General features: G+C 54.8%; 3 protein-coding genes across 7 annotated transcripts; 2 read left to right on the top strand and 1 right to left on the bottom strand.

The window, feature by feature from the left end:
* The first annotated feature begins 335 nt into the window (after positions 1-335).
* On the top strand, positions 336-6961 carry Cdc42ep5 (CDC42 effector protein 5). Of its 2 annotated transcripts, XM_036195291.1 has the most exons (4): positions 336-619; positions 919-1020; positions 3684-3757; positions 6452-6961. In XM_036195291.1, the coding sequence occupies exon 4, from the start codon at positions 6452-6454 to the stop codon at positions 6905-6907; it is 456 nt and encodes a 151-aa protein (XP_036051184.1). In that variant the 5' UTR covers positions 336-619; positions 919-1020; positions 3684-3757; the 3' UTR covers positions 6908-6961. The 2 variants fall into 2 exon arrangements, with proteins under 2 accessions (XP_036051184.1, XP_036051181.1); XM_036195288.1 differs by lacking the exon at positions 3684-3757.
* A 1644-nt stretch (positions 6962-8605) lies between these two features.
* Leng9 (leukocyte receptor cluster member 9) lies at positions 8606-10223 on the top strand. The gene has a single exon (XM_036186213.1). The coding sequence runs from the start codon at positions 8781-8783 to the stop codon at positions 10179-10181; it is 1401 nt and encodes a 466-aa protein (XP_036042106.1). The 5' UTR covers positions 8606-8780; the 3' UTR covers positions 10182-10223.
* On the bottom strand, positions 10221-21281 carry Leng8 (leukocyte receptor cluster member 8). 4 transcript variants are annotated; one of them, XM_036186190.1, is made up of 17 exons: positions 21129-21279; positions 19411-19503; positions 18637-18808; positions 18204-18308; positions 17116-17226; positions 16125-16377; positions 15771-15912; positions 15356-15559; positions 15085-15135; positions 14697-14975; positions 14466-14606; positions 14061-14346; positions 13566-13667; positions 13415-13483; positions 13189-13318; positions 12897-13104; positions 10221-11459 (listed from the first exon to the last, which is right to left on the bottom strand). In XM_036186190.1, exons 2-17 carry the CDS (start codon positions 19446-19448, stop codon positions 11297-11299), a joined length of 2454 nt encoding a protein of 817 aa, XP_036042083.1. In that variant the 5' UTR covers positions 19449-19503; positions 21129-21279; the 3' UTR covers positions 10221-11296. The 4 variants fall into 4 exon arrangements, with proteins under 4 accessions (XP_036042083.1, XP_036042091.1, XP_036042074.1 ...); XM_036186198.1 differs by lacking the exon at positions 15085-15135 and having other exon boundaries at positions 21129-21278; XM_036186181.1 differs by lacking the exon at positions 10221-11459 and having other exon boundaries at positions 12524-13104; positions 15771-15909; positions 21129-21281.
* Between the last annotated feature and the right edge of the window lie 747 nt (positions 21282-22028).

Genomic DNA, 22028 nt, shown 5'->3' with positions numbered 1-22028 from the left:
AATAGGAACATCCATCTGGGGATCTCTCCAGGGCGCTGTCACACCACTGCTTTCTCCAGCCAGGACTTAGCAGTTCTCTTTCCTTCTTTCCTCTCTTCCTGTCTCCTCTCGTTCTCAACACCACACACACACACACACACACACACACACACACACACACACACACACACACACACACACACACACACACACACCACTCCCCCAACAGCTGCAGAGTCTGGAAGAAATTACTCTTCTAAACAGCCAGACTTCCTAGTTTCAGGAAATTCCAAGCTGGGCAGGGGAGGGGCCGGGGACGGGGCCGGGCTGGGGGCGCGCCCGTCCATCCCCCTATCTCTGCCCGGGCTTCCAGCGCGTCCAGTCCAGTCCTGGTCTCCTCCTGCCCCCACAATCCTCTCAAAGGGCTCTCAAGCTTTTCCACCATCAACACTTTCTAGTCCTTTAAATCCTAGAGGCAAACTTTGGGAGAATAAGGAAGGCTGGGAGGAGCCTATGGTTTAACCCTCTCAGTCCGGGACAAGAAATCAAGACCAACTAAGCTGACTAGGCGTTGACTCCGCGCTCTCCTGGTAGGCTACCATGGCCCCGGAGAGGGGCTGAAGCTTAGTTCCCGGTGCAGGTAAGAAGGAACCACAACCAGGGGTTGCCAGACTCTGGGATCTAGTCTCCTGAGTCTCAGGGAGGAGGGCACCAGTCTGGACCCCCATAAACGATAAAGAGTGCAGAAGCCTGGACCCCTGGAATGTGAGAGCGGAGAGCAGGGAAACTCCCTGTCTGTGAAACCAGAGAGCTAGGGGGTGGGGCTCCTGGGACCCAAGAGCGCAGGACCCGGCCTGAGCTGGTGGCATTCAGACCACATGCCTGGGTCCTGGAGCCCCTTCCAAGTGGGGCATGACACTTGTTTCTTTGCCTGGTGAGATCCCGCCCGGAGAAAGAAGAAAAAGGGCGCCCGCGAGGTAGCCTCCGAGGCCAGGAGGGACCACACTTTGAGCCGGAGCCCAATTCAGTCAGGACCACGAGGTGAGAAGGCTTGTGGTGGGCAGGGGTCTTCAACCAGAGGGGGGAAAGGCACAGATTCGTTACCAAAGAAATCGGGGCCTTTGACGGCCCTGCTGCAGCCGTGTAGCTTTAGGAAAAGGGTTGCCAATCCTAAAATCCCAGGGGTCTCCAGATGGGGTCTCCTGCCAGGTCTGGGCTCCACCCTCCTCCAGCCCGCGGGAGAACCAGTTGGGCAGCTCCGGAGCGGGTGGTTATTTGCGTCCTGGCAGGGCTGGGGCTCAGAGAGGACAGAGGTGAACCAACTATGCCCCCCACCTCTGCAGCTGGAGCGGCACAGTGCCTAGGCAGGAAAGGGAGTGGAAGAGACCAGAGGAGCTCTGCTTATCTGAGAGCGCGTCTGTCCGGCCCGGCTGGGTCCCCTGTGTGTGCTCGCCTCCAGTCTACTTTGCATTGGTCCCTAACAACAGCCCCTCTGTATGAAGAGCCTAGGCTGATGACGAACTTTTTCCAAGAATGACCGCATTGCCTTGAATGTAACAGCCCTGCCACAAGCATATTCGAGCTTAGAGGGGGGGTGAGCAGAAGGACACCTAGGCACCTAGAAGAGGGAAGTGACTGTCAAGGTCTCAAAGCCAGCCAGGAACTACAAGAGCATTAAAATCTCCCCTTGAGTGTGTGAGAAGTGTGTGAGAGGCAATGCATGTACTCAGTGCATACGTGTATGCTAGGGGATGTAAGTCCCTAGGTCAGAGAAGTCGGGTGTCCTGATAGATAATTCTCTATCTTCCTTCTCCCCCTCCCCCCCCCCGGGGGGGGGCGAGTTTCTCTGTGTGACTGTCCTGGCTGTCCCGGAACTCACTTTGTAGACCAGACTGGCCTCGAACTCACAGAGATTCACCAGCCTTTGCCTCCCAAGTGCTGGGATTAAAGGCATGCGCCACCGCTGCCAGGCTGGCCACCTTATTCTTGAGATGGGGAAGGGTTGTTTATTCAAACTGGAGTTGAATGAACCCCAGCTAGCTTCCTGCCCTTGCCCTCTATAGCATCGGGTTTAGAACAATTAACCATCTTTCCAGTCCAAAGACCTCTGTCGTTTGTTTATTTCTGAGACTGGATCTCACTGTGTGGTCCTGGGTGTCCTGAACTCTTTACATAGATAGACTAGGCTGGCCTCGGACTCACAAATCTCCCCCTACCTCTGCCCTCTAAACACTGAGATTAAAGGCATGTGCCACCGAGTCCACCTCCAAAAGCTTTTTTGGACTGTGACCCCAGAGTTTAACAGCTTTCTAGCCCCACAAAAGCTCTTTTTTTTTTTTTTAAAACTCATACCCCATGTAGAATGGAAAAGAAAACCAAAGTCAGGTAAGGTACCAAAGAAAGCTCTGGGGGTTGGGGATTTAGCTCAGTGGTAGAAAGCACAAGGCCCTGGGTTCAGCTCCACATACAAAAAAAAAAAAAAGAAAGAAAGAAAGAAAGAAAGAAAGAAAGAAAGAAAGAAAGCAAGCAAGCAAGCTCTGGCCTTCGTATGAAATTAACACATTCTTTCTTTCCTTCCATGTGGCCACCTCCTGTGAGTGGCTGCAGGAGTTTGTTACATTCCACACGGTCAGCCTGGTCTAAACCCTGCCCTGGAGCATTTATTTTCGTGTGACCCAGGGCCAGTCACTGAATTTTTCTCTTTTTCATCATTGAAAAACAATTTTAATCATCATCTTCCACTCGGGTTGTTCTGAAGACTAATGAGTTTGAGCATCCTTTCCAGGCCTCTAGGCCAATGCTCAGCCCCAAGAAGGTGCTTGGGAAATAAAACGCGTTATGCGAGTGCTTCCTGCCATCCCTAACATACGGGGTCTGAGTCTTGCTTTTCGAGAATAAACTCAGCCAAAGGTTAAGGCAGCTGATCAGAGTCCCATAAGAAAGAAATGGCAAATTCTGAGCCCCAGTATATGCAATATTACAAATGTGAGCCAAGTTGAATCTAGTGGTACAGGCCTATAACCCAGCTACTAGGGAGTCGAGCTGAGACAGGAGGATCACAAGTTCAAAGTCTGTCTTCGTTAGTCACAGAGTGAATTCAAAACCAGTCTAAGCGAGTTAATGAGGCTCATATGAAAAATCTTGTGTTTTTTTTTTTTTCTTTTGGTTTTTCAAGACAGGGTTTCTCTCTATATCTCTGGCTGTCCTGAAACTCTGTAGACCAGGCTGGCCTCAAACTCAGAGATCTGCCTGCCTCTGTCTCTCAAATTCTGGGATTAAAGGTGTGCACCACACATGCCATTTATTTTTTATTTTTTCCTTTTAAAGGCTAAGAGTAGCTGGGCAGTGGTGGCGCACACCTTTAATCCCAGCACTCGGGAGGCAGAGCCAGGCGGATCTCTGTGAGTTTGAGGCCAGCCTGGGCTACCAAGTGAGTTCCAGGAAAGGCGCAAAGCTACACAGAGAAAACCTGTCTCGGAAAAAAAAAGGAAGAATAAAAAGCTAATAGTATGGCTCAATGGTAGATTGCCTGCCTGGAATTCACCAGTAAGGTACTAGGGGCATGGCTTGATGGTAGTCGCTAACTCTGGTTAGCTTCAGCAGCACAACAAAAAGGGGGTAGAATTCTACGTAGCATTTACTCAGTGAGCACCGACCATTTGCTTTGCTGAGATGGAGCATTCTCTTGGCATCCCACCTTGCAGATGAGAAAGCAAGCTCAGCAGGGTCACATTGCTTATCCAAAGCCACAGAGCAACAGCCCCAGCCAGATCCAAAGGTAGGCAACTCTTTTTCTGAATCCTACCTCTTTTCACATCTCACTGCAGGGCCAATACTAAGACGAACGGCATCACTTCATCCAGAGAGGATTTTTATGGTTAACTGTGGCTCAGTATTCACTAGCGAATCAAGCACAGCATTTTCAAAAAGCAGGGAAATTATAATAGGGAAAGTCCGAGTACCTGTTAAATTGTTAAGGGCAAGTCTTAGTCTGCCAAAACTTTTGTTTTCCTTACAGTGGAAGGAGGGAGTGGTGATGGTGTGTCAAGTTACAGTGTTTATTCACCGACGTGAAGGCCAGAGTAGACCTGGTATAGCAACAGTAGTTTCAGAGATGGGCAAGGCGGCACAGGTTTGTATGCTGAGCCTTTGGGGAGGATGAGGCAGGAGCATTGCCCTGAACTGGAAGCCAGCTAGATACAACTGGCTTGTAGTATGCTGTCTCCAAAACAAACAACAAACAAATCTTCTCAAAAACCAATCGCCAACAACAAACACCAATACTGGTGGCTAGGCCAGTAATCACGACTTCTCAGGTAGCTGAGGCAGGATGATGAAATTCAAGTCCTGCGCTACAAAGTGAGTTCCAGGACAACTTAGTAAGATCTTGTTCCATAATGACAAATAAAAAGAGGTTTGAGAGAGGGGCATGGCAATGTTGGAACATGACTCAGGCATTAGGAGCACTGACTGCTCTTCTAGGGGACCCAGGTTTGATTCCCACACTCACATGGCAACACTAGCCTATCTGTAATTCCAGTTCCAAGGGGTTTGACACCCTCTTCTGGCCTCTGTGGGCACCACCCAGGCATGCATGTGGTACACAGACATACATGCAGGTAAAACACATACACATAAAATAATTTTTTTAAAGAGAGCTGGGGATGTTCAGCAGTAGAGTGCCTTCCTAGCATGTATGTGATTCTAGATTCAGTCCCTAGCAGAGGGGGAAATACGGGAAGTGTGTACATGTGCATGAATTCGAAAGTCCTTGGACTGCATCCATCTCAATGATTTCGAACAGTTTTGGCTGTACTTTGTGTCCACATCATCGTTGGTACTTCCCAGGGTGCTGAATGCTGAAAGAACAATGTTGGCTCCCTTGCCTTCCTCGTATCACCACATCTAATCTTTGTTCCACAGTTATTGTTTGGGTGACACAGCCTTTTCTACTCCCAACACCAGCACAGCCAGCTGGCAGCACTTCGTATTGAAAGCATACTTTCAGTCACTATCTCTATGTCCTCTGCAGGGAATCGGTAGTGTCATTTTATCTGTTGTATAGACAGGAAAACGAAGGCTTAATTTGTGGAGATTCGTCTAACAGGAAAAGGGTGGGGTTTTGATGGAAATAGAAACATGGGCTTTCATCATAGTAGTGGGCCTTAAAAGTACAAAGTTGTCAAAGTCCCTCCCAGAGTTTCCATGGAAAAAGACCAAGCTCTAGGATATGGGCCAAGGCTTGCTGCGTTTCCATTGACCACCCAGTCAGGTGCAGTAATGGAGCAACTGCATATCTGGTTTATAGTTCACAAGCTAGCAGCTGCAAACATATGCCATTCTTGCCAGTATGTGTTTAGTAGATTGAGTCGTTTATTTTATCTATGAGTATATTGCCTGCATATGTGTGTGTATACCAGATGCATGCTTGATGCCCATGGAGGCCAGCAGAAGGTGTTAGATCCCCTGGAACTGATGGTAATGGATGGTTGTGAGCCATCATGTAGGTGCTGGGAATGTGTGTTTTTGTGCTTGCATGTGTGTGCAGTGCCTGCAGAGGCCAGCAGACTTTTTGAAGTTGTAGTTATAGGAAGTTGTAAGCTGTGGGACTTGGGTACTAGGATCAGAACTCTCCCCTCCCTCACCCCCGGAAGCTCAGCAAACACTATTAGCCTCTGAGCCATCTCTCCAGGCCCCCATTACTGCCAATTTTTAACATATATTTGCTTTATTATTTGTGTTTTACAAAATGAGATACTATAACCTAAGTCAAAGTCTTCCCCCAAAGTATATCATTTTAATTGTAAAATTCTGTGTAAACATACAGCTCCCCTGGACCACCATAAACCTCTCAAATGAGAATCTTCATGTGGTCTGTACAATGAATTTTGCACATGTTCTGTAGAGCCTTCCTGGTCCACTTCGTCAGTGTGTATGGAGGGAAGAGTGCTTATGCGTGTGTGGCTAGTCCAGTGCCTGGGGTACTCACTGGCCAGTCTGCCCTGTCTTTGAGGATGGACACTGATAATCTTCATCTATTCTTCCCCTAGCTTCATCTATAACTAATGCTAACTGGAGTTTTTTGTTTGTTTGTTTGTTTTTTGTTTTGTTTTGTTTTTTTTTTTTGGTGTTGTTGTTTTTACTAGCCTTGTTGGGAAGCACTCTGAAGTAATTTTTTGGTACTTACCCTCCAGGAAAGCTCAAATATTAGTTACTGGTGTGACACACATAGCGTAATGGTCATGGACCTGTTAGACTCGGGGAAACTTAAACGTGTCCTCTGAGATTTGAGTCCAGCAGTAGTAACCTTGGGAACCTCTCACAGCCTCAGTGTCTTCGCTTGTTAACTGAGAATAATAGTGCTAACACAGTCCTGCCTTATCAGAGCATTCTTGTGGCTGACTAGGTAGGTCTGAGACATAGAGTCGGGGCTCCAGGGTGAGGCAGCTCCGATATGCCTGTGTCCCCACAGATGCCGGTGTTGAAGCAGCTGGGCCCCGCGCAGCCCAAGAAGCGACTGGAGCGCGGAGCGCTGTCTATCTCGGCGCCCCTTGGAGACTTCAGGCACACACTGCACGTGGGACGCGGTGGCGACGCCTTCGGGGACACCTCCTTCCTAAGTCGCCACGGGGGCGGCCCGCCCCCCGAGCCCCGCGCGCCGCCAGTCGGGGCCCCACATTCTGTCCCTCCACCTGCAATGCCACAGCCCCCTACACCTGCTCTCCTCGTTCCTTCACCTGCGGACCCGCTGCTGTCCTTCCATCTGGACCTCGGCCCCTCTATGCTGGACGCAGTGCTAGGCGTCATGGACGCGGAGCGCGCCCAGACAACCAAGCCCGTCGGGGACGCCCACCCTGGAATGCAGCATCCAAAGGCCTGCTGTCGCTCCAATGCTGACCTCCCGCTGGACGATGTCATAGGCCTGTAGTGTCCTTATTCCTGCATCCCCCCACTCCCAACATCCCACTTTTGTACACATAAATGGCTGTGTCTGTTCACTTTATACGGGAAGGGGTGCAGAGGCAGGACGGTGGGGTGCCACCAACTAAAAGCAAGTCTGTCGTTAGTGGTGTTCCTTTAAGAGTCTGAAGGGGGCCAAGTAGTGGTGGCGCATGCCTTTAATCCCAGTACTGGGAGGCAGAGCCAGGCGGATCTCTGTGAGTTCGTGGCCAGCCTGGTTAAAAAAAAAAGAGTCTGAAGGTGTATTCACGTAATGCCCCTCTCCAAGGGCAGAGTCTTATACCTGGCCGCTCCCACAGACGTAGTCATTTTTCAAATATTGACCCAGCCTCACTGCTAACCTGGATAAAGTCCAGCCCCCATGACTTGCTTAGCACCACCCAAGGTCACATTTGGCTGGAAGAGTCTCAGGCGCCTGGCCCTCCCCACCCCCACCAGGTGCACTCTGATTGGGCGGTGCCGCTCTTTTTTCTAGGAATGGCTGCACAGGGAAGTGTTTGAGGAACCTTGGGAGCACGAGGGGTGTGGTCCCCGTGGGGAGAGCTTCTGGTCCTACCAACTGTGCGTCGCCTGGAGGGTGGCTGTTGCGTCACAAATCTGGGCACAAAGTTAAACCTGAGCCCACAGATGTCCAGATGTTTCAACCTCTCAGAGGTGCGGGGCTCCCTAGGCCTATATCGTGGACTGAGGATGGGGCCAGATTCTCGAAGGTTCCCAGAGGAGAGGGACATTTAGTTTTAATCACGCGGCTTGGGGAGGGTCTATCTTAGGTACACTCCCCCCCCCCGGGGGGGTGGGCGCGAAACCAGTTTAAATTAACCGGACCGGAGGCAGAACAAGGTCTTTTGAAGTTTCCAGAGGGGTGGGTCGTATGTGTCAACCAACCCCTGGACTGGGGATAGGAGCAAGACCCGTACCCCACACCAGACTCAGGTAAAACCGCTGAATTTTGGCAAAGCCAGGGTAAGGCCAACGAGACGCGGGGCATATGTAAATCATTCAGGTGGGTTGGAGCCAAGGTAAGCCACGCTGCCGGGACAGGACAGGACACTTATAACTTGGCACGGGGCAGGAGCAGGAGTCACTTTGCTCATAGTGAGGAATCGTAAGTAAGTCAATTGATGGTATGGGGACTACACACTTTAAAGGACGGTCGAGGGCAGGGCGGGGCCGGGATACCTGCAACACCGCCCCCACCCCACCCCGAGCCGCAACACACACAAACGGTGGTGTACGTGTAAATCTTGTGCTGCGGGGTGGTAGAGGGAAGAGGAAGGGCAGGCTCTCTAGAGGTCCCGAGAGAGGGACTGGGTACAAGCGAAGCATTTGGTTGCAGAGGGCCGTGATCTCGCAGCCCCACCCCCAACCTCAAGGGTAAACTACATGTGAATCAGCTGGCTGGAGAGGAGTCCTTGCTCCAAGGCTCCCTTGATGCTCTGAAAGCGGCGGAGTACGCGCACAAGTATTCGCAAGGGGTGGGAACTGTCTCGCCAGGGCCCAGAAAGGGAGGAGCACACATAAAATAGTTGGATGGGCTGGAACCTGGCTCCCCTGAGCGCCTGAGGATCTGCACCTAGTTAATTGGCTGGTTGGGCAGAGCTAGGCTCGCCAGGGCCCCCGAGGGGCGGGACACTTGTAGCTCATCTGGGGCGGGGCAAGACCAGGTTTCCAGGGCAGCAGAGGCCGGCTACATGTAAATAAGCTGGGCAGGGCCGGGAGCTCCGGAGCCAGTGGGACACGCCGAGGTCGGGCCTAGGCTGTTGGCCTCCCTCTAGGCGAGGCAGGCGGGGCTCCTGGCGTCACAGTTGGGGCTCAGCGCGGTGGACCGAGGCTGCGGTACCATGGAGGCCGTGGCCGACTCCTCTGAGGCCACCCCGGCCTGCCGCTTCTTCCTAGAGGGCCGCTGTCGCTTCGGCGCGCGCTGCCGTCAGCCACACCCCGGGGCCCCAGCGCCAACCCCCGAGGTCCCGCGGCCCGAGGCTGGGTCCAAGAAGCCCGCGCTGCGTACTGCCGCCGACGTCATCCAGCGCATCCGCTGGGACCCGCGCCTGGACCCCGCTGACTTTTCGGTGGGCTACACCGACCGCTTCCTGGGCGTGCAGGAAGAGCCCTTCTGCGCCTTCTGCTGGGACGAACCGCTGGCAGCGCTCGGGCCCGGCGTGTTGGCGGTTCCGCAGCACCGCATCCGCTATTTCCGCTTCCGAGGCCGCCTAGTGTGGGACCGTGCCTCTCGTACTGACCTCATTTTTGGCTCGGGTTCTGACACTGGACGGGGACCCACCATCCTGGACGCGCTGGACGGCGGGGACGAGTACTGGCCAGAGGTTGCACTAGAAATCCCTGACACAGAGAAGACAGGGGCAGTTCCCGAGGTTCAGGACACCCAGGATGCTTCTAGGGAAGAGGATGGAAACCCGGCAAGAACTGGGCTTGGTTCGGGCCTGGAGACACCCAAAGAGGGTAGGGCAACCAGAGAGACCGTCCCGAATGATTCAGGAACACCAGACCCAAGGGAGTGCTTCACAGGAGTAAAGGAGATCTTGAATTCACTAGAGGCACCTGGAGCCACACTGCTTCCACCACGGTGGCAGGCACGGGCCATGGAAGCTCCAGGGCTATCTGCTGAACAGATGGAAAGTGAGTGCGATCCAGGGGCTTGGCCTGATGAAAGGTACCCCCCTCGCCAGCCCCGGCCCACACATTTTGTGGCAATGATGGTGACAGAGCCTGGGCTGAGGGCGGAAGTGGTCAAGGCCCAAGAGCATCTGGTCCAGATTGCCCCTTCTTGTGCGGCTTTCCTTGTACCTGCGCAGGCCCTGCACCTGACAATGGCCTTGCTGAGGCTGACAGGCCCTGGGGAGGAGGCTGCAGCAGCTGGGGCTCTGCGAAGGGCCCTCTTGAAACCAGGGCTTCAGGCACCCTCTGAGCTGCAGTTCAAGGACTTGGTTCTTCTGGGTCACCATGCGCTCTGTGCCACACCCTCCCCCACACTGGCAGGCATGGCACAAACTCTCAATCAGAGGCTAGAGGCTGAAGGGCTTCGAGTGGTGCAGCCCCCAGGGGGCCTACAGCCACACCTCACCCTGGCCAAGGTGCCACACGGATCCCAGGTTTGCATCCCTGAGCCTGGGTCAATCCTGAACCAGGATCTAGGGAGGCAGCCCCTAGGCAAACTCTGGCTGTGCCGTATGGGCAGAGCAGGGCAGAGCTACCTGCCCCTGGCTGAGATTCCCCTAAAGTGACCAAGGTTCCAAACTTTGAAGAAACAAGCCAAATAGAAACAAGTTCTCTCTCTCTCTCTAATTTTGGTTTCAAGCTTCCAAAATGTACTGTACTCAATGCTCAAGGAGAATGAAGGGAGGGAAGGGGAGAGGTGGGGAGGGGAAGCAGGGAGGCATCTGGAAAAAAAGCAGCCTGACAGTCCAGCTGTTTGCAACCTCATAGCACATCCTCCAGTTACATGGCAGAAGAGGGGGAGGGGTGAAAAGAAAAGGGGAGAAAGAAGAAAAATAACTTAAACACACACACAGAGAAAAGAGAAGGAAACATGACGTGAGCTGGTGATCCATGAAGGCAGAGGGAGGAAGGGAAGAAGGGTAACCATTTTACCTGTGTTGAACCAGGGAGCAGGAAGGGAAGGAAGAGGGAGGGAGGGAGGGAAGAAAATCAGAAGAAACATTGGGGCAGAGGGAGGAAGGGACACGGAGACAACTTAATACAACTTGAGTAAGACGAGGCAGCCCGGCCGGCAGGTCCCGCGAAGGCCTTGGAGTCCTCAGTGCGCTGTGGTGCTGGTCTGGCTGTGTGGGTGGTGCTGGCTGGCGTTTCTGGGGTGAGGGGTCGAAGGAGGGGCATAGTCTTTAAGCAGCTCCCCTCACCCCAAACACTGAGGCCCCAATGGCTGGGCAATAAGAGTCTATGAAGAGGCAGACGAGGCAATAGATGTGGCTGGCTGATGCCCCGCTGCAGGCGGGTGCGGGCTGGACGGCCTGTCTTCTGCTGGCCCCCCAGCATGGGATGGGCCAGCACGCAGGGTCAGGTGCTGGAGTACGAGCTCGAAAGAGAGAGAGAAAAAACACTGAGACAGCATTAGTGGAGGTGAGAGGTGGACACAGAACCTGTAGCCCCCACCCTACCCTCCTCCACTACACTCCCAATTACCCCTCTGCGACAAAAAATAAAAACGTAGAAAAATCTCTGTACAGACCCCCGGTGGGAAACGGGGGTAGGGATGCTGGCTCTTCCTGGAGCCCACTCCCCACAAATTAATTTACAACCCATGTCCATGGCTCAAAAACAAAATCAGCAAAGGCGGCGCTGGGCCACAGCCCTAACCCCGCCCGTGCTCGATGGGTGCTCAGAAGGCTGGCAGCTGCGCCAAGCTGAGGCGGCAGTCCACGCTGGAGTTGTCCGGGCCCGTGTAGGCCAGGCCCAAGGGCTCTAGGAAGGCCCGGCAGGCGGCCTCGCCCTCGAAGGCCAGCTCGGCCTGCAGGTAGGAGATGGGCAGCGCAGGGCGGAAGCTACGGAGACAAGAGGAGAAAATGATGAGGCAAGCAGACAAGGGAGGGCCCCAGAGCAGGGAGCAACACTCCCCATCCAGGCTCCCACAATTTTCCTCAGCAAGGAACCTGCTGGCTTCTGCAGCCCCTCCCAACCTCCCCACAGTAGGGGCTTGGGGGGGGAGGCAGGGATGGGGTTGGTAGCCCCAGTGCCCAGCTGCCCCCCCTTGCCCACACTTACCTGTCCAGGAAGGAGGGGGCAGGAGGGAAAGGGCCCAGCTGACTCACTCCTCTGCTGGCTGAGGGGCTGGAGCCAGACAGAGTAAGTGGTACAGGGCTCAGAGGGTGGGGACAGTGGTGCCCCACACTCCAGGATATTTGCACAGAGTATCGCACTTAGCAGTGCCTTCTGGTTGGTACTAAGATGTCCTAATAGTGTACATGTCCTACTAGTTCTGGGGACATTCTACTACAGGCCTCCATAGCCCTTTAGCCACTTGGGCATCCTACGGCCCTGGGACAGGGCAGCCTCCCCGTCTGCCAAGAATGGCTGTGCCAGGTCTACAGGGAGGTGCTGTGAGAATGAGGTCAGCACAGGCCAGCACCCTGAGCACTCACAAGGACCATTTGTGCTGTGCGGCCAAGGCTGACTATGAACAGACTAAGAATCACTTGCACCACTGAGGCTGCTCACTGAGGGCCCACTGTACCACACAAGGCTGACAGCCGATGCCCACTCATCTCAAGTCAAATCTGGAGCCAGACCCCATAGCCCCTCCCTTGGGTTGAACTGACTAAAACAAAACCCTACAGGTTTCCTGATGCACAGGTTGCAGGTCCCACCATAAGAGGACTACTACCTTAACAAGAAAATGCTGCTGTTTAGCTCCTCGGCATTCAAGGCCCCCTGAGACTGTTCACAGACCTCTTGACCAGGGTTTCTCAACCTTGGCAACACTGGCACACACTACTGTGGGCCTTCTATTGCACAGCAGCCCTGGTCTCTCGACCCACTAAGGGGCGGCACACCTCTTCCCCACACAGACAAGCCTCACGTCTGATGACCATCGGGCCTTGCAATGCCACCCTCTGTGCCACAGACCCCCAAAGATCTCTGGTACTCAAGAGTGGAATGGGCACAAGGCCTCATCTCAAGAGACTGCTGCGGAATGAGCCAGGCTACTCTTTCTGATGTCAGGAAGAAGAGCAGCAAGGAGCTGCAGGCAAAGGCAGCTTCCACGCTGACATGAACAGAAGAGGAGCGCAGGAAGGGAGGGCACGACACCTGGAGCAGTGACGTCAGAGGGGTGGGAGAGAACCCGGAGCTGAGGGTGGCTGAGGAGGACAGCAATGAAGGCCAAGGGAGGGACTCCAGCAGAGGAGCTGAAGGATGGCCAGGATGTGGAGGGGCGTGGCAGAGCCACAGCACAGAATGCAGCAGAGTGCAGTGCCACATACGTTTTGATCATGGCCTTGAGGGCGGCCTTGCGCTCCCGGTCTGCAAACTTGTCCACAAGGTAGCCTGACATACAAGGTGCATGGCAATAGAGCCGGAAGAAGCGATGGTAGTTGCCTAGGGCCCAAGCTGCCCTCAGTGCTAACGCATGGGACACACAGGGGTCCGCCTTCAGTTCCCTCGTGAGGTATGCCAGCTCCGTAGTGATGTCTGCACAGGGGGAGATAAAAGGAGGTCAGCTGGCAGGGCACCACCTTGGGCACGGCACCCTCCATCTCGGGATGGGCCTCTCACCTCCAGAGTTCTTGGTGAAGATGTAGTAGAGGATTCTGTATGCAGTAAATTCACCTACATTGCCTGCCAAGTTTTCCGCATACAGCGACTTGAGTTGTGTCTGGCACTGGTTGAATTCTTCATGGTCGCCCTGAGGGGAGGGCATGGAGGGAGGGCATGAGGAACAGGCAAGTACAGGTGGTTTTGAGAGGCCCGGGAGCCCCGTGGCAGCTGCCTAGCTCCCTACCTTCTCCAAGGCAATGCGGGCATGTGTCTCGTACACCTCCACAGTGAACTCGGTGCGGATGCCTTGCACCTGGGCAGTGGGAAAGAGCAGTGAGGCTGAGCAGAGACCAGCAAGATGGCCGACTCCAGAGCCTCCTCAGCATCTGCCTTACCGTCAGGTCCTGCCGAATAGACTTCATCTGCTCACAGGCGAAAGCGTAGTCCTGCTTCTCCTTCCAGTGGGACTTGACCATGCACAGAGACTTCTTCAAAACCTGCAGGGAATGGAATTAGGCTGAGTGCAGAGACAGCCGACTAGCCAAAGCCACCGGGTGGCCACTCAATGAGCTGCATGCACCCTGGTCAGTGACTCGCCACTATGAACAAACAAGACCAAGCCGACATGGCAAGACAGAGTGCCCACGACTTCCTGTTGACATGCGGTGCTGTGCCAGACAAGGCCACCGGCTCCAGGGTCCCACATGAAAGTCTGCCTCCACTTAGCTTGTAGTAAGGCTGAGTGGTCATGCTATGCCCCAAGTGTGAAGAGCCTGCACGCTAAGGTCTTCTCATAGACCTTCCAGAGCTGCCACCTCAGACACCCCACATGGCACCTCCCCTCCCTCCGTCAGCTCCCTGGCCTAATGCTAACACTGCCTGGAACTTACAGAAACAGGTCGCACAGTTGATGGGTCAGGGGCACAGGTCAGTCGTAGATAGTGCTTTGTGATGTCAGGACAGGTGCCCACAATCTGCAGCTCCTGCCAGTCAGGGTCAGCTCCACTGCTCTCCAGGTTACTCATCTGCAGCACCAAAGGTTCAAGGCGCAGGCGGCGTGAGTGCCCATGCTGGAAGCGGGCTGCCCTCTTTTGCTTCTTAAGCTCACGCTCTGGGTCCTCACACTCCAGTGCTGCCATCTTCTTGCGGCTGCGTTTGGTGGGTGCTAGGTCGTGTCTGGGGAGAAAGTGTACAGAAAGTCAATGTCTTTAGCCACTCGGAAGGCCATCTACCCCACCTGTGAGACGCCATAAACTCCACCTATGCCCAGGAAGAAATCCCACTCAAAGCCTCACCTCTTTCCACGCTGCGCCCTGCCTCGGCCCCGATCCATGTGGGCCCCACGACCACCCCGACCCTTGGGGGGTGGGTTCCTGCGGCCTACAGGGTGACATTCATTCCCCGAGTAAGAGCTGTCAGAGTCTGAGTGGGAGTCACTGAATAAGAAAACAGAAAAGTTAGGCCTGGAACATGAAGGCTAGGCGTCAGCCCCCTCCCAGTTGCCCTCCAGCCACAAGCCTGCACACCTTCTCCGGAAGTGGCGGGTGGGGGACCTGGATGAAGAGCGGGAGCGCGAATCTGTGCTGGAGGAAGAGCTGTTGTCCTTCATGAAGACGTTGCGGTTGCCGAACTTGGTGAAGCTGCTACCCCGGGCTCGGCCAGCACCCCCAGCCCCAGGTGTCCCTCGCTGGGATTGGGCACCCCCGCCCCTGGTCACCGAGCCTGCCCCCCTGGGAGGGTGAAGGCTGCTAGGGGCCTCCCACCGCTTCTTCTTGGGGCTCTCAGCCACAGGCTCCCTGGTCAGCCTGAGGATATAGCAGGGCAGGGCATTACCAACCAGCCACCAACCTGCAGGACTGCAGACCCCACCCTATGGCCCAGGGCCACAAAACCTCAGAAAGGAGAGGCACTTACCCCGGCAACTCAGCCACTGTGGTGCAGGAAAGGGACCAAGCCCAAGATTGTCTGTGTCCAGGGGATGCTCTTAGCCATCACGCCACGCATGCCTCCCCAGCAAGCCCTGCCTGCTCCCACCAGCCCAGCCCTGATCACTGCTGGCATCTACCCACCCCAGAGGGTCCTGGAAGAGAGCTGTCAGCTCTCTAGCTCCTTTCTCTGAAGCTGCTGGTTTCGAGGCCCCAGCCCCAGCCCCCACCCAGCAGCCCACTGTGTCCCCCAGACTGACCCCGGCAGAGGCTCTCGGCTCCAGTCGATGGTGTAGGCAGAGCCGTCTTGGAGCCGGGCCTGCAGCACCTCCTTGAGCAGCTTCTCGGTCCGGTCCTTGTCCTCTTCTGACTCGCAGGCAGTGAAGCACCGCTCCACATACTCCTTCATGTCCTGGGGCCAATCATCCGGCTTCCCAGACAGGCTTCCTCGGCCAGAAGGCCCACTGTGGGGACGGGAAGACGGATGAGGGCGCTCAGGAGGGAGGACCCGCACCGCGGAAGAACCTCTCCCGTGAGCGGAGATGGCAGTCCTGCACTGTCCATTCCCAGAGTTCCCTTCACCTCATGCGGCACTCAGGGCGGCTAGACAGGGACCCTGGAGCAGACATCGCTGAGCACAGAGCATGTGTAGGCGGGGGTGGGGATGAGAATCACCTGTGGTTCTGAGCTTTCTCAGAGTTGGGCTGGGGGCCGAAGCTGCTGTGTGGACCCTCTGCATTGGAGCTGAAGTTCTGGTTGGTGACAGCAAAGGGCCGCTTCTGGATGTTGAACTTGAGACCCCCAGTCCCCGGGGCTGCTGTGGGAGGACAGCAGAGACTGGAGTTAGGCCTTCCCCAGACATTCCCACTGGCCAAGCTCTGGACCAGGTCCCTAGCATGACCACATGTGTTCCAGAACAGTCTTCCCCCGGACTAGGGCCTATCACAACACCCTGACAGAGGACCAGCCACTCTGTGTGGCTCACAGCCAAGCCCCGACTTTCTGACCACCAAAGGTCTGCCAACTCACGTTTCATTCGAGTCCACAGCTGCTGACCCTTCTTGGGCTTGGCAGGCTCGCTGTAGTTGTGTTGCCCATAGGTCTGCCCTGGAGGTGCCCCTGCCTGACTGTGCTGCGTGGCTGGGCTTGTTCCAGACTGAGGGCCATTGCTTAGACCATGTGTCCCATGCTGAGGGTTTGAGGGCTGAGGGGGCTGGGCTGCAGGCAGCTGTTGAGGGGAAGCCTGGTAGGCCATGCTCTCATCCATGCCAGGGACTGGAGGCTGTGGGAAGAAGCAGAGGCTGAGGGCAGCAGCAGTATTCGGAGCTGTCTCACATGGTACTCAATTCTTACAGCCACCTTCTTCAGCACTAAATGCTACAATCTTTTGTGGGTTACAACTGTCCACAGCCTCAGCTACCTCAGGCAGCAGCCACCATCACTGCCAACCCTGAGGCCTGACTCTCCTGATGGCACATTCCCTAGGGTTCTCTCGAGCACCTCAACACACATGACAACACACCCGCCCGGACCCTCTGACGAGGCTGCACCCTCTCAACTCTGAAAAGCCACTAAGGTGCAGAGGCCAGTGAAGCAGAGCAAGGACTCAAACCCAGGTCAATGGACCTCCCACGGCTAGGGAGGTCCCCTAGCCCCCACTCCTCTAGGCTGCATCAGAAGCAAAGGCGGCATGGAGGGTAGGTGTGAGTGTGTGTACACCACTTGCTGTGTGTGTAGGGGCACATTTGCTGCTGAATGCAGTTGTGAGAGCACATGCTGGAGGAAAAGAGAAGCTAGACTGCCAACCACAAACCACCCCCCCAACACTACAGCGCCTTGGCCTGGCCCAGTCTCAAACCCATTCTGTTTTAAAAGCTAAGCTTCTAGTTCAGGAGCTGCTGGACAAGAACGAACAGGGAAGCAGCAGCTCTGAAACAGCGCACACCCTTCCTGGCTGCGAATCCTCTCAAAACCCGGCTCCTGCTCCCAGCTGACCAGGAGCAGCTAGGCACAGCGTTACCTGGTTCAGAGTCCCTTGGTGCTGGGGAGCCGACGGCTGCTGGGCTGTAGCTGAGCCGTAGGAGCCGGCCATCCCATACTGGGAGGGGGAGCTGTAGCTCTGGTACATGCTCTGCCAGGGCACAGGGAGAGCCGAGTTAGTGAAGGCTGCTCATGCCTTCGGCCCCCTTGAACTGTGCTCAAGAGGCTACAAACGCCAGGCCCATGTTCTTTCCACCACACAAATGTGCCAAAACATGTATTTACAAAAAAAATCAAAACAACAACAAATTCTTCATCCCACTCATGCCAGCACCCAGAGCTCTTGCTAACAAGTGGTGAGACATAGTGAGTGCCAACATTTCTAGCTATGATAAAGAGGCAGGCGGTGGACAGGGACAGTGGCTCACCCCTTTGATCACATGACTTGGGAGGCAGGGTGGAGACAGGTGGGATTTCTGTGCTGTTTGGGGCAAGCCTGATCTACACAGCTTGTTCCAGGCCAACCAGGGTGACACATTTAGACTGATCGATAAAAATAAAAAAATAAATAAAAAATAAAAAATAAAAAGGCAAGCTTGTTGTGGTGGTGTGCATTTAGGAGGCTGAGGCAGGAGGAGAGTCTGAAGCCAACCTAAGCTGAATAGAGAACTCTGACGCAAAAAGAAAAACAAACCCCGGGCTCTAATGAAATCTACAAAGCTATCAGTGTAAGTGGGCACCATCCCACAGTAAGTAGCGAGAAGGAAAACAAGGCAGAGAAGAGAAGCAGGAGTACGACTTGGAGAGCTTGGCAACGGGAGGCTCTCTGAAGATGCTCTCTGGGCAGCAAGGAACGCTCAAGTGAGCACAGTCAAATGGAGAGCTGCAGCAGGGCAAAGCACAGGTGACTGGGGTATGCTAATGTCCTGGGGTCTGGAGTGAGGCGGTGAGGATGTGAGCCTCAACGTCGGGATGGACCACGGACAGGTCAGGTCTTGAGAGACCTGAGCAGGAAGCTGGTTTACATTAGGGCTACTGACAGGTTTCTGAACATTGCTGTCTGTCTTCACTCCCGCTAACCATTCCCAACACTGACAGAAGGCTCTCACCCAGCAGACGGGGACTCACCATGGGGTAGTAATAGCTGTAAGGATAGGCATAGTTGTATTGCTGGTACCATTGGTAGTACTGTTGCTGCTGCTGTAAAGCTGAGGCTTCTGCCTGAGAGACATACTGTGGAGACAGAAGCATGTATGTGTCAGTCAGTACCAGCCACAGGAGCCTATGGGAACTACAGTCCCAAGAGGGAAGGCCTCTACTGCAGAAAAGAAACAGAGTCCATGCCTGACAGTAAGAGTAGGCTTCAGAAGATGGGGCAGGGCCCCTCCTTAAGATCATTCAGGCCCTGGCTGACCCAGTTGTTGACCTTTCCCCCATCAGATTTAGTTAACAGGAAAACACACTTACAGCCCCCTGAGGCATGCCATCCTCTGGAAGCCAGCATCCTTCCCATCCTGAGAACAGCCCCACCCCAGCACACTATCTCCCAAGTCCTTCTCACTTGTGCACTGGCCACAGGTCCACTGCTGCTGGCTTTGGAGCTGCTGGCAGCCCCTGCTTTGCTGATGCTGGCCAGAGCCTGGCGGGCCTTCTCCCACTCTGGGTTCTCGTGCATGGGAGTCTCCATGCCATTCTCTCTGCTGGCTCCAGCCACCATGCCATACTGAGAAGACCTGCAAAGGTGAGACAGAGTTCTCCTACTGCACACAGGTAGACAAGGCCCCCAAGTTCCACAGCTAAGCTCTACAGCTACTAGAGCCCTAGTGGAAGCTGGCACACAGAAGTGCCAAGCAAACAGAAGGCTGACCAGTGTGTACAAAACTTTACATGACCTATGACCTTAGGAGGACTCATTTTATTTTTACAAGTAAATGAATTCTGATATGGCCAACAATGGGGAAAAAAAGGAATTATTAAAAAGACAGTAAGAGGGGGCTGAGAGATGGCTCAGTGTTTAAGAGCATGTGCTGGTCCTGCAGATTTTGCAAGTTCAGTTCCCAGCACCTATGTGAGGTAGCTCAAGACACCTATAATTCCAACTCCAAGGAATGTCGTGCCTCTTCCGGCCTCCACGAGTGCGCGCATGCGCGCGCACGCACACACACACACACACACACACACACACACACACACACACACACTAAAGCTCAGAGGGGAGCCTGCCCCTCCACCCTAGCCCCCAGAATTTGGACTTCTTCTTCTAAGTCATGGGAGGTCCCACTGTGTCCCGCTCCTCTTTCCTGTCACAACAGCTGTGTTCCCCAGCCCTACTAACCAATCTGCACTGCGCTGATCACCCACGTTGGCCGCCATCTGGACCTTGGGGTGTAGGGAGTGGACCTCGGGAGCCAGACTGCTTTTTCACTGTCTATAAGAAAAAAGATGAGTTAGACCCAAGAAGGAAGAAAAAAGTAGATCAGACCCATAAAAGGATAGGCAGGAAAGAGAGCATCTCATAGAAAAAGCAATCCAGGCACCGTGGTTCATGACTACAATCCCAGCACTCTTTTGGGAGTTCAAGGCCTGCCTGGGCTGCACAATGAAATCCTGTCTCTAAAACAAACAGGCAAAAGAATCAGAGGAAATTCCTAATGTGGGATGAAGACCCTTAAGCATGAAAGGAAGACACTGGACTCTCTAAAATGCAGGATGTGAAAATGAAAGACAGACAAGATGATGAAACTATCATTAGCAGAGTGGATGGGAGAGGAAACCAGGCTGAGGTGATGGATGGGGAGACCTCAGTCCTGGGCAGGGGGTCTAAAGAGAATTCCTAGAGTATTGATACAGGTTCTGAAAGAAGCAGGAGGAAGGCCCTCCAGTGAGTAAAGTCCTAACAAACACTGAATAAAGCATTAGCTAACAAGTTTGGCAAGAGGCAACTTTCTGGGGACACACTGAGGAGCACAGAGCTGAGATTGGAGAACATCAGCGAACAGAGCAAAGTTTCCAAAGAAAAAGGGCATCTCTGGATGGCCCACTGCGGAGCAGCGGAGAGTGGAGGTAGGGGAGGCTCTCCCCATGTGAAGTCACTCACTGTCAGCACCGGGATCAATGAGGGTCCCCAGAGGACAGAGAAGAGACGTATATAGGATGTTCCTAGGAGCAGGAGCTGGTCTGGGAGAAACAACAGGCACTCCCTTGGGCAGGGTGTCTGCAGATAACGCTTCAGGATGCGTGGGAGGCCCACAACATTCTTAAGAAACCATTAAGGGTGAGGGGTGGGGGTGGAAGAAACATGACAGCCTCGGGGGGCCGGGCTCCGGGGGCCGGAACAACAGGGCTTACAGGAAAGAAGCCCAATGGAGAACCCGAAATCTTACAGGAAGCCTTAGGGGCACTGGCAGGCCTCAAAGACCTTAAAAATAAATAAACGAATGAATGAATGAAGACAGGCCGCCGTTGGGTGGCGTCAAGGGGTCGACACTAGGGAAGCAAGTGGGAGGGCCTGAGGGTACTAACTGGTATGAGAAGTTTGGCCTAGGGGGCAGGAGTCTGATGGACGAGGGCCACAGACTCTTAAGCTGAGAAGCACCTGGCTGTCCCGCAGGCATGGGGCCCACGACACCAGGTGGAAACAGCGGTCGCCCTGAACCCAAGCGACCTTCCTGTCCCCACGGCGGCCAGCCGGCAGCTCAGCCGCGCCTGCGCACCACGCCGCGAGGGTGGCCTCTCTGGGTTGCCCAGGGCAACACGGCGGCCGGCGTAACAGCGGGTCAATGGGGCCGCCAGGGGAGCGTCTGGGGCTCTAGGGACCTCCGCGTTCCCAGCGCCCACGGCAGAGCGGAAGCGCGTGCGCACGCGCAAAGGCGCAGGTCGCGAGCGCGCACAAGACACAGGGCATGCGCGAAGACGCCCCGGCGGCCACACCCTTTGCGGACGCTGGGTGCGGCGTCGGTTAGCCTCCCCAAGCAGGCCCGGGCTCGCAGAGCGCGGGGCCCGAAGGCGTCCCGGTGCTCGACTGCCAGTCCGCCCACCACCCCTCACACTCACCAGGACCGCTTACTCCCGGGATTCGTTACGGGCGGCCCAAGGCGGCTACCAGACAACCGCGACAGCGCTCGGTCACCGGCTGGCTCCTCTGGGGCTGGAACGTCCTGGCCGCAGCGTGATGACGTCGCCCGGACGTCTGTGCCCGCCCCGTGTCGCGTACAGCCAATGGGTGTCGCCGCTGGGTTTACGCCGCCCTCCACCCCACCCCGCCTACGCAATCGCGTGTGGGCGTTGTCAGCAAGCCGGAAGCTGGGCGTGGACGGTGGCCCCATGGGGACAAGCGCCGTAAACTCTCCCATATAACAGCCTAGTCTTGACTCATTCTGCAGTAGTCATTAGCTCTAAAATGTAAAGTATGGGGACAGGAGTTGTGAGCCTGCGCAGAGCGCTGTGACGTAAAGGGACAAAAAACAACAACAACAAGGAGGAAGCCGGGCGGCGGTGGTGCACGCCTTTAACCCCAGCACTCTGGAGGCAGAGCCAGGATGATCTCTGTGAGTTCGAGGCCAGCCTGGTCTACAGAGCGAGATCTAGGACGGGCTCCAAAGCTACACAGAGAAACCCTGTCTCGAAAAAAAGAAAAAAGGGATAAGGATGAATCTGCCCTTGCCTAGTGAATAAACCTGGAGTGGCTCGCACCCAAGGAAGCAGGAAGCACGTCGCTTGAGGAATGGAAGTAGCCATTGAGCTGTGACGCTGGAAAGGTAGCCGGGGTAGAGGGATGTGTAGGGAGAGGAAGCTTGCGGAACCTAGAAGTTTGTGCGTGTGTGGCTGATGGGGAACTCAAAGAGATCCGCCTCCCTGTGGGTCTGAAGTTGTGAGCCCGTCAGGCCCAGCCACCATAGGCAGTTCTTAAAGCTCATTGTTTACACCAGGAATGATTGAACTGTGTCATTCAAT

This window comes from Onychomys torridus, chromosome 1 (genome assembly GCF_903995425.1).
Source record: "Onychomys torridus chromosome 1, mOncTor1.1, whole genome shotgun sequence".
Taxonomy (NCBI): domain Eukaryota; kingdom Metazoa; phylum Chordata; class Mammalia; order Rodentia; family Cricetidae; genus Onychomys; species Onychomys torridus.
This window is presented reverse-complemented; position numbering and strand designations above follow the sequence as displayed.

Bases quoted from the DNA above. Each gene is read 5' to 3' on its own strand.
- Cdc42ep5 (XM_036195288.1), top strand. From the start codon at position 6,452: ATGCCGGTGTTGAAGCAGCTGGGCCCCGCGCAGCCCAAGAAGCGACTG.
- Leng8 (XM_036186175.1), bottom strand. From the start codon at position 19,448: ATGGCGGCCAACGTGGGTGATCAGCGCAGTGCAGATTG. The intron at 16,378-17,115 runs GTAACGCTGTGC...TTCTTCCCACAG, and splicing joins ACCAAGGGACTCTGAACCAG to CCTCCAGTCCCTGGCATGGA. The intron at 15,560-15,770 runs GTGATTCTCATC...CCGTCCCCACAG, and splicing joins GAGAAAGCTCAGAACCACAG to TGGGCCTTCTGGCCGAGGAA.
- Leng9 (XM_036186213.1), top strand. From the start codon at position 8,781: ATGGAGGCCGTGGCCGACTCCTCTGAGGCCACCCCGGCCTGCCGCTTC.